General features: G+C 37.4%; 1 protein-coding gene across 1 annotated transcript; it reads left to right on the plus strand.

Moving 5' to 3' along the window:
• The first annotated feature begins 5,814 nt into the window (after window positions 1–5,814).
• LOC148836412 (olfactory receptor 6N2-like) lies at window positions 5,815–6,783 on the plus strand. Its single transcript, XM_088914176.1, has one exon. The coding sequence runs from the start codon at window positions 5,815–5,817 to the stop codon at window positions 6,781–6,783; it is 969 nt and encodes a 322-aa protein (XP_088770302.1).
• The last annotated feature ends 3,202 nt before the right edge of the window (window positions 6,784–9,985 follow it).

Raw genomic sequence — 9,985 nt, forward strand, 5'->3', positions numbered from 1 at the left:
CCTGCCCTTTTCAGCTATAGCTTAAGCTGCCGAGTGGTGCACTGGCATAATAGCTTTGGTGTGTGACTCGCATTCTGGAAGCAGGGATTCAAATTCTGTTTAGGCTATGAGTTTTTCTTAAACAAATAAAAAATTATTTAAAAAAACTAAAATAGTAAATATTATGGACACTATATTCAATTGTTTGGCATTTCTAAATATCACACGTGTTCAAAGTTAAATTATTTATTAAGAACAGCGAATACTTTCAAACTGCTTGTATTTTGAAATTGCTTCTCTTTTTTATTAAAACGCCTATTTTTGAGACAGGGTGTTTCAGACCTCTCTGTAATTTGTGAAACACTCTCTGTATTTCTTGTTTTCACACAAATAAAAATAAACTACATATGCAAATCTTTTCACAGGTGGAAAGATGTTCTGTGCTCAATAGCTCTATCACCATGCATGATGTTACATTTTTAAGCATCAATGTCGAACTCTTCTAAAGTCTGTCAAAATCTTAAAAAATGTAACCAAATAGTGTAGGTGAGGTTGTTATCAGTCCTGGATAAAGCGGATAGAAAATAGATAGACTGGCGGATTTACATTTGTAAAAAATGTAAATGTTATACGGAAGTTATTATTAAGAATATTAATAATGAATGACCTTGGAGGATCTGTAAGCTGAAGAGTTATAGAGGAGACACATTGATTCTTTTCTTTTCATCTTGGAGATAACTTTTACAGTAAGTATTCCATTGCAGCCACTTTATGCAACGCAGCTAAGTACTTCTTTAAGAAACATTTGTCACAAAGGCTAGGAGTGTTACACCCTGCTGTGTTCATTATGTAGAACAGACAGTTTTGCTTGGGGGATGGGGATGGAAAACATTAATGTTCTCATAGCGTGGTACTGGGGACCACACCCTCGTGGACAAAGGTGATAAAGGTGTTAAAAATTCAAAGCGGTACCTGTGGCAGAGTTCAGCACATTTTAAATTACTGAGAGGCTATGAACAGCAGCAGCACCTGTGTTGATGTTAGCGGTTTTATAATAAATAATATAATTATTATTATAATTGCTGTTGTTGTTGTTAATAATAATATAATAAATCGAATTCCAAAAAGATTAACTACAGCACCTCTTCTTTTACTGTTCCAGCTTAATGGGCCAAACATAAAGTCAAATCAGTCAGGATCTCAGAGTGTAACAAATGCAATAATATTTCGCATAACAAAACCTTGAAGGAAGCCGACCATAAATTTAGATTCGGTTTCTCCGTAGGTGTCAGAACACTACAATAAAATACATTTCAATACAGTCAGGCAGACAGATTTTAAATTCTTCAAGCAAAATGAGCTCTTTAAGGTTAATCAAAATCAGATTATTTGTCGAAACTTTGGATGGTATTGTAGTGTGCTCTCTGAAGGCACCAGTTCTGTAGGGTTTGGGCATTTACTGGGACAATTATTAATTGTAGCAGTAAATCACAAAATTGATTCTTTTGATGGCTTTAGAATCCAACCATGCGATATAACTCAAACAACGCACACACACAGGTACTAATACACGAGGATACATTTATTAATACATAGAATATGCATATAAACCTAACAGATCTTATCGAGAGGGTTATCAGAATACAAAAGGTATATATTCAGTCAGTTACAAAGAGTTACATATATCAAGAGGACATACGTACAGTATATCATTCATTTAGACCGTTTCGTAATTGAACTTGGTTACAACTTCTACATTAGATACTCAAAACAAGTACATAACTCTTAGGAATTAAATTGATATCAATTGGTTGGGATAACAATTGAATTCTCAAGCTGTAATGCATTGAAGTTGAATACTCATCCAATCTCTGGGGATTCAGATCTCTTGTCAGATCAGGCTTGTTGCTGTCCAATCCGCACTCTCTGGCTCCGTGCCAGGCTGTGCTGTGCGGCTTGCGACGTAGCACTGCTGATGCTCACTGACCGGCTAGTTAGTGTTGGCTTTAACTAGCAGAGTTTGTGCACAGGAGAAAAGATGACTGTGGATCCCAGCAGGTCAGGAAGAGGACCGGTTCGTTCCTGATGAAGCGCTAGTTCTGAATAGTGATCCAGCTGTCCACAGTTCCAACCTGTTCACGAGGCTTGCTGCTGCTGCTAACCTCGGGTGGATCCTCTGGTTACTCTCTGGCAACCTCCGCTCTAGACTCTTAGAACAAAGCAAAGTTCTGGCACTCGGACACACTGGCCGTTCCGTGGTTGTCCAGGCTGAGTCTCAGGATGGTCAGGAGGCGCGCTGCGAGAATGTCCTGCCCTTGGGAGCCTTCTGCTCCTGGGCCGTCCTGCCCTGGAATTCTCCTTTGAATTCCCTTTAGAAAAGTCCACAGAAGTCTCTCAGAATTCTCTGTGTTGCCTGTTTTTACCTGGAGGAACTTCAGCTCGTTCATTGGCTGAAAGTTCCATGGGCATCAGAGTCCCACGTGGGTTACTCGGCCCTACCAGTCCCTGATTGGTTGATCAAGGTGAGATATGAATCATTTACTCCTGACACCTAGGAATGCAGTCCAGATGTCCATCTGGCACTCCCTAGACAGATAGGCGCCAATGGATGACCATTGATCATGATAGCCAGGCTTAGCTAAGTGCATCCCCCTTTGGGAGCTGTCCCTTATCAAAGGAAACCTTAAATCAGCCTGCATGAATAGTTTCTCTGTGGCTGCACCACAGAGATGAACAGAGAGATGAGGCCTCATTTGGGAAAGCACCGCAACACTTAATTATGTCTTATTAACAAGCATTGCCGCTACAGTATGCATCAGGGATTCATAGTGTAATCTATACAAAAGAGCTTCTGTGCATACTGTGATCTTGACATCCAGGTGTGAAGTAAAGTTAAAAGTTCTCGCCTCCCGCTGTTCCACATACACAAATCACTTGAAGTTAGATCCACCGATACAGTATACTGAAACACGGCAATGTGATCGTACATTGTATAAATATAATGTATGTACAGTATGATACCGTATGGTTTCAAAGTATGTGTGAAATATTTTTTCTTAATCGATTTATTAATCCAATCTATTTTTACACATCCGGCTATGTAAAAAATATAGCTAAAAGGATCGCTCTAAAGGTTAAATTCCAAGCTGAAAAGACACGAGTCAACGTGTCTTCTCTGTAACTCTTCAGTTTATAGCTCGTCCATTCCATTGTTATTCATTATTAATATTATTAATACAATATTCCATATTGAATTTAAATTGGAACGTTTTTACAAAATACAAAAAGAGGTGATACACAACTATAACTCTTCAGTTTACAGAAAAATTCCCACAGAGCCACACAACATTGTCACCACATAGTAAACAACAGTCACTGGCTCACTTGAAGGTGTAACACGTCTTCGCTGTTATGGTATAGTTTCAACATATTGATGAGCTGTTCTCCTGTTAGTGGCAATTGTAAAAATAAACCTTCTTCTTTGTTTAACTTAAAGAATTCAGTGAAGGAATCATTATTATTATAGGATTATAGAATATAGGATTATTATAAGTAATCACGAAACCATCACTTATAACAATTCATCCAGATACACACACTCACGCTGGAACCAACAACAAGCTATAATAGTAGACTATTTTTATGTATGCGGCTACGTAAGAAACAAACCGAAAGTAATTCTCTGATCAGGCTTTGAACCGCCAGGGTGCAGCATGCTACAGTCCATTGTCCATTACCACTATAAGGACAATAAAACATAACAGCAAGTGGTATCCTTACTATGTATTCTTAGAAAAGGAAAAAAAAACATTATAACTTTTTATGAAGTACTGTATATAAACTTTATAATGTTAGAACAAGCATGTTGAGACAATAACCCGCTGTATGTTACCAAGCTAAAGACTTTGAAGCATTTTTTAATTTAATTAGTTTTAATTAGTTAAATGTTTGACATGCTGTAATACACAGTTTAAAATTATTAAAAGTCTCCACATGCCACATTAAGCTTTCACTGTTCCACCTGGCCGTTTTACAACATATTACAGTCCCACAGCTAAGTAAACCATAATACCTGACCCACAAAATACTGCATTATCCCCAGTGCTTTCTGAATGGCTGGATCTGTACAGTATGCTAAATTAGTAGTTTTTCTTCAGTGATATCTTTCATCAAAAAAGGTTGAATACTTCCAAAAGAGATGCATTGGCGGTTCAGGCTGGAGTTTAATTCCTGGCCAATGCACAAACTGTAAACTTTATGTATTCCTTTTATTTATTTACATTAGCTAGGGCTACCATTATTGTTAATATTAGTTTAGTAATGAATCTACTGTGATATACTGTATATATAATTAATAAAACATGTCAGTATAGTATACATATTGTTTATTATATTTTATTATTACAGAAAAAGTCCAAAGGGACAATTTGTTAAAGTGGCAGGCAAGCTTAATTAAAAACTAAAAGCATTTCTTAGTCATGTATTATTTTTTTTAATTGAAATTTTAATTTCCCATTAAACAGCAAATAAATATGATGTATGATATATAAACATTATATACAGACACCAATCATTCAAATTGTTGACGTTAGAAATGCTATCAGAAATAAAACCAATTGAACCAGAAGTGTATTGAAATAAAACAATATAAACAAAAAAATGCCAAATGGATATTATGAATAAGAAATATTTTATAATTTTATATGTACTTATATAACTTATGTTTGTTCAGATATCTGTTGCATCTGTTGCTAATAAATTAATTTGAACCTTGCAAGTGTTCATGAAAAAATAAGTTTAAACAAGACCAGAGTTAAAGAATTTGATGTAGAAAATGCTTATGAGAAAGGTGGAATACTGTACATACTGTATGTGTATCTAATGTTATTTTCAGCTACCACTACTACCTATATAAGAATATATTTCTTATTATATATTATATTATATCAATTCAAATTATTTTTATATAGCGCCTTTCACAACAAGGTTGCCCCTAATAATTCTATTACAAAATATTACACTATATTTGAAAAAAACTTGCAGTACCTTGCTGATTGTGCACTGAAAATTACCGCAGCATCCCTCGCTCATTGTGAAGGGATCCGTATATCTAGACTTGGGTCAATGTGCTACTTTATTCTGGGGCCTAATTTCTATTGCACAGATACTAACTTTTTGCTGATAATGTATAAATATATATTTGAAAAACGGAACATTGTATTTAAATGACTTAGCATTATGTCAGAGAATAGTACGTACCACGTATATTTACTTTATTTCCCTGATGTTAATTCAATATAAATGAATGTCAAGCACAGTGGCACAGTAGTTAGCATTGCTACCTCACAGTACTATGGCCCTGGATTCAATTTTAGACATTGGTAAGTATCTGCTTGGAGTTTGTATGTTTTTCCTATGTTAACAAGATATTGGTCTTATTGGCAAAAGAAATACTGGTAGTTTAGCAGCTTTTGAGAAAATTGGCCCTGGTGTGAGTATATGCGTGTGATTTTTTTCTGTGGTGTGCCCTGTGGTGGGTGGATGTGTGCCCTACCTTCTGCCTTCTTGTAGGGATAGGCTCTGGCTTCCCTGTGACACTGTAAGAAAATGGATGGTAAGATTTATTATACAGTATAATACTACTGTATTTTACACAATGATGATTCATAAAAATAAAAATGTTCAGCATGGCAATACTAAAACTGTAAATTGTTTATTTTCTGTAAATATTTTGTTTTTTCATATCCTTCTATGAAATCAAACCGATAGTAACGTAAATATGCATTAACTCCCAGGCACCCCTGTCTCCTGTCAGAGTCTCTGGAATTCTGAGTCATGAACAGCTCCAATGTCACCCTGCACTCTGAGTTCATCATTATGGGAGTGCCAAGCCTGCAGGAACACTACAATGCACTCTTCATTGTCTTCTTCATCCTCTTCCTGGCCACATTCCTGGACAATCTCCTTATCGTGCTGTTGGTAAGCCTGGACCACCGGCTCCATTCTCCCATGTTCATCCTGCTGTGGAACTTGTCCCTCTCAGATATTTGTCTGACGACAACCATTATACCAAAGTTATTAGAAGTTCTGCTGGGACATGGCAGCAGTATTTCCTTCTCAGGCTGTTTTGCACAGATGTATTTTTTTATCTCATTTGCTGCTGTTGAAGAGTTCCTTGTTGCAGCTATGGCTTATGACAGATATATTGCTGTAGTGAAACCACTGCATTACAACACCATCATGAGCACCAATGTCTGTATTACAATGGCAGCCATAGTCTGGGGGCTGGGCTTCCTTGCACCACTTTCGTCAGTAGTATTGGCAAGCACTTTGCCATTCTGTGGATCAAATTATGTCTTGCACATTGTCTGTGATTACCCCACTGTGATGTCATTGGCCTGTGGTGATGTTACAGGTCAAGTCAATTATACCTTGATAGTCGCCATGATTGTAATCTATATCCCCTTTCTCTATGTCCTATGGACATACTGCAGAATTGTGTGGTCAGTTATAAAAATGAAAACTGTGGAGAGCCGTCAAAAGGCCTTCTCAATGTGCTCTTCACACATGACAGTGGTATTCCTGTACTATGTATCTGCTGCTGTGGTGTATATTGGGTTGAGAGTGGAAAGTATCCCCCCAGAGGGACGCATCTTCATTGGTGCAGTGTACTATTTCCTCACCCCTTTGCTCAACCCTATCATTTACAGCTTAAGTAATGAAAAAATCAGGGCAGCAGCTTACAGATACTTCAGACTACAGGCTCACCGCCGTATAAAGAACACTGTCTACCCAAGTCCATAATAGAGTAAAAGACATTTTAATGTAATACACTCTGAAAAAGGAACACAGGACAACAATGCACAGTTACAGGCATTGAACTGAGTTCCTAATGATAGCTTTAGGTTTACTGAAAAAGTAAGAAGTGTTTTAGCTCTGTGTATTTTAATAATTGCTTGATGATATGCTATGTTTTTTAGATATTAATTATTGGCAGTAAATAACCTGTTAGCTAATTTTTTTGGCAAATTAATAAAAAAAATCCTGTATATTTAATTAATATATTATTTTTAATAAAGTAAATATTGGAATTTTACACTAGATGTTTGGGTATTTTCATGACTCTTTCATTAATCTTGCACTAAGCACTTCTGGACCTTGTCAGCTTGTACTTCCATTGTGGACTTTGCAAAAGAGTGAATATCGGTAGAATGTACAAAATGAATTGAAAAGCTATTAATAATAATAAACTTTATTTTATATAGTGCTTTTAATGGTGGCTTCTCAAAGTGCTTAATGCAGTCAAATCTGATTAAATCCTCAGTACTTTAAAGTTAAGTCACTGTTTAACAGAATTATATGTAAGTTTGCCAAGTCTTGAATTGTATCTAAATCTGTTGCTAATTTTCTTTTCTGTCTCTAAAATGTTTGCTACTACTCCTATTTTGATATAATCTGCAATCTTTCTTACTTTATAAACTATGTTGGAATTTATATAAGTGATATAAGTTAGGAAGAGCAGCCAAATAGAGATATGTGCTCTATATTCCACTAATTACTGTACATCACCACAGTGCGAGCATTATTTTCACCCCTTACCTTTGCCTTCTGTCCATTAAACAGCTCTCAATCCAATGACATGCATTACTTGAATGCCAACTGTAATGAGGTCTTTTATGAGGATCATAAAAAGCTTTCTAAAAATATAAATACATCATATTGTATACCCTGTGCATGTCCTCTTCTATTTTTGTTTTTCTCTGAGTGTTCATTATTGTTGTACTGTTGTGTGAATTTACTGGCACAATTAGATATTGTTACAGTAAATGTGTAAGTGTTTTATTGGCTGTAAGGAATCAATCAACAATAAAATGCAGTCTCTATACTGTACATGGATTCAAAATAAGCGATGTGTGATTTTATTGACATTAACAAGTTCATATTAAACCAACCAAAGTAACAGTACACATGAAACCATCTGCCTAGATACAAAGTGGCTGATCTTCACTTGAGTTCTACAAAGACATAGACATAGCATGTTAAGACAAAGATGCAAATATAAAAGCGCTACAATACCGATTTTAATGTAACATGCTATAATTTGCCTTGAATTAATCACTTGGTTAATCAGTTTCATATACCTATTCAAAATTTAAATACTCAAAGCTAAGGAATTACATTTTTACTACCACGATTTAAATCTTATTAAAAACTTTGTTTAGGTGTTTAGGACAATAGGTCAGATCTCAGGGTCTGCAATGTTAATACTGAAATATTACTTATCTAATAACTAGCTTGTTTATGGATTTTTAAATCCTGCTGTAGCGGCAATGCTTGTTAATAAGATAGAATTAAGCATTGCTGTGCTTTCTTAAATGAGGCCCCATCTCTCTCTTCATTTCTGTGGTGCAGCCACAGAGAAGCTATTCATGCAGGCTGATTTAAGGTGTTTTATTTTGATAAGGAGCAGCTCCCAAATGGGAATGCACTTAGCTTAGCCTGGCTATCATGATCAATGGTCATCCATTGGTGCCTATCTGTCTAGGAAGTGCCAGAAGGACATCTGGACTGCATTCCTAAGTGTCAGGAGTAATGACTCATCTCTCACCTTGATCAATCAATCAGGGACTGGCAGGGCATGGTAACACCACGTGGGTCTCCCATGCCCGCCAGACTCTCAACCAATCAGCACACATCTGTGTCTTGGTCAAAAAGTTAGCGCAAGCTCAGGTCAGAGCTCTCCTTGGCCATTTTCGCGCACCCTCAGAGACAATCACGTGACAACCCCTGTTGTCTGCACTGGGACTTGGACATTGTTCTAAGCGTGAGGCTGAGGATCCCGTACGTACTCAAGAATTCTGCAACGATCAACATGAATGCTCCGCTTGATCAATGGCAGCCTACAGTTGGACCCTTGTCGACAACCTGAATAGCTTATTCAGAAGCAGTGCTGGACCGGGAACTAATCAGTTTCTTCCTGTGCAAAAGAGTGATTTGCGAGGACCCGTGGTCACACTCTGTGCATAGAGACTTTCTACTAGTCAGCCGGACTGCTGGTAGACGCCTGGGAGCAACTACTGCCCTACGCCGCAGTTAGATTCCTCCGCCTGTCCTACACCGAGCTTGACCTCGACTGGTTGGCTGGTAGCCAGAGGACGCCGGGACAATGCCTATTGGACAACCGCTGGAACAAAGGCTGAAACAGAGCCTGTCAGCTGGTTTGGTGTTCGTGCCGGGTAATCTGAATCCCTACAGTGGATAAGTAAACCCCATGTTCTACGTTGCGTCTCGAGAATTTAATTGTTACTTCAACACAAGTTGTTATTAATTTAATTCATGAATGATGTATTTAATTCCAAGTCTAGTGTAACAGTGGGTAATAACACTTATTAGCGATTTGGTATAGCCGAACGATATATTGAAATATATTCTCTGTTGTGTATCTCTTTGTGTTTGCATCTCTTCGAGATTATATACCTTGTATATTGATAACCCTCACAGTAAGGTCTGCAGCCTGTATCCAGGCAGACTGATATACAGATGCAGCCATTCAAACCCGTACCGCACGCAACTACCCACAAGCCACTGCAGTGCACCGCGGTAAGTGATTGGCTGGCTAAAATGACCGAGAGGGGCACTCATGGTCGTTAGTGAAAAGATTTAATCATTTAATCACTTTACTGTGCACATTTTAATCCGCTTAGTATTGAATATTCATATGAAATTTTACCACTAAAGGGAAATTTTAGTAGCTGAGCATAAAAAGAAGAGGAGCATAACGCATCTGAAGGTCATAAACGATATTAATTTAGGAACATAAACATATTACTGTATGTAAACTATACTGTGTATGGCTGGTCTTTGTAGTTTAAAGAAAAAATACACACCAGTAGTATAAAGCGACACTTTTCATCAAACTTTTGACAGGTACCACGCCCCTTTTTCCAGCCACTGGGAGTCAGCAGTGTGGTGGATGTCCCGCCCCCTTGCCAGCCAATGGCGTGTT

Source organism: Atractosteus spatula, chromosome 4 (assembly GCF_055471065.1).
Source record: "Atractosteus spatula isolate fAtrSpa1 chromosome 4, fAtrSpa1.hap1, whole genome shotgun sequence".
NCBI classification, from domain to species: Eukaryota; Metazoa; Chordata; class Actinopteri; order Semionotiformes; family Lepisosteidae; genus Atractosteus; species Atractosteus spatula.

What these genes read in the sequence shown, in the direction of transcription:
- LOC148836412 (XM_088914176.1), top strand. Translation starts at nt 5,815, where the DNA reads ATGAACAGCTCCAATGTCACCCTGCACTCTGAGTTCATCATTATGGGA.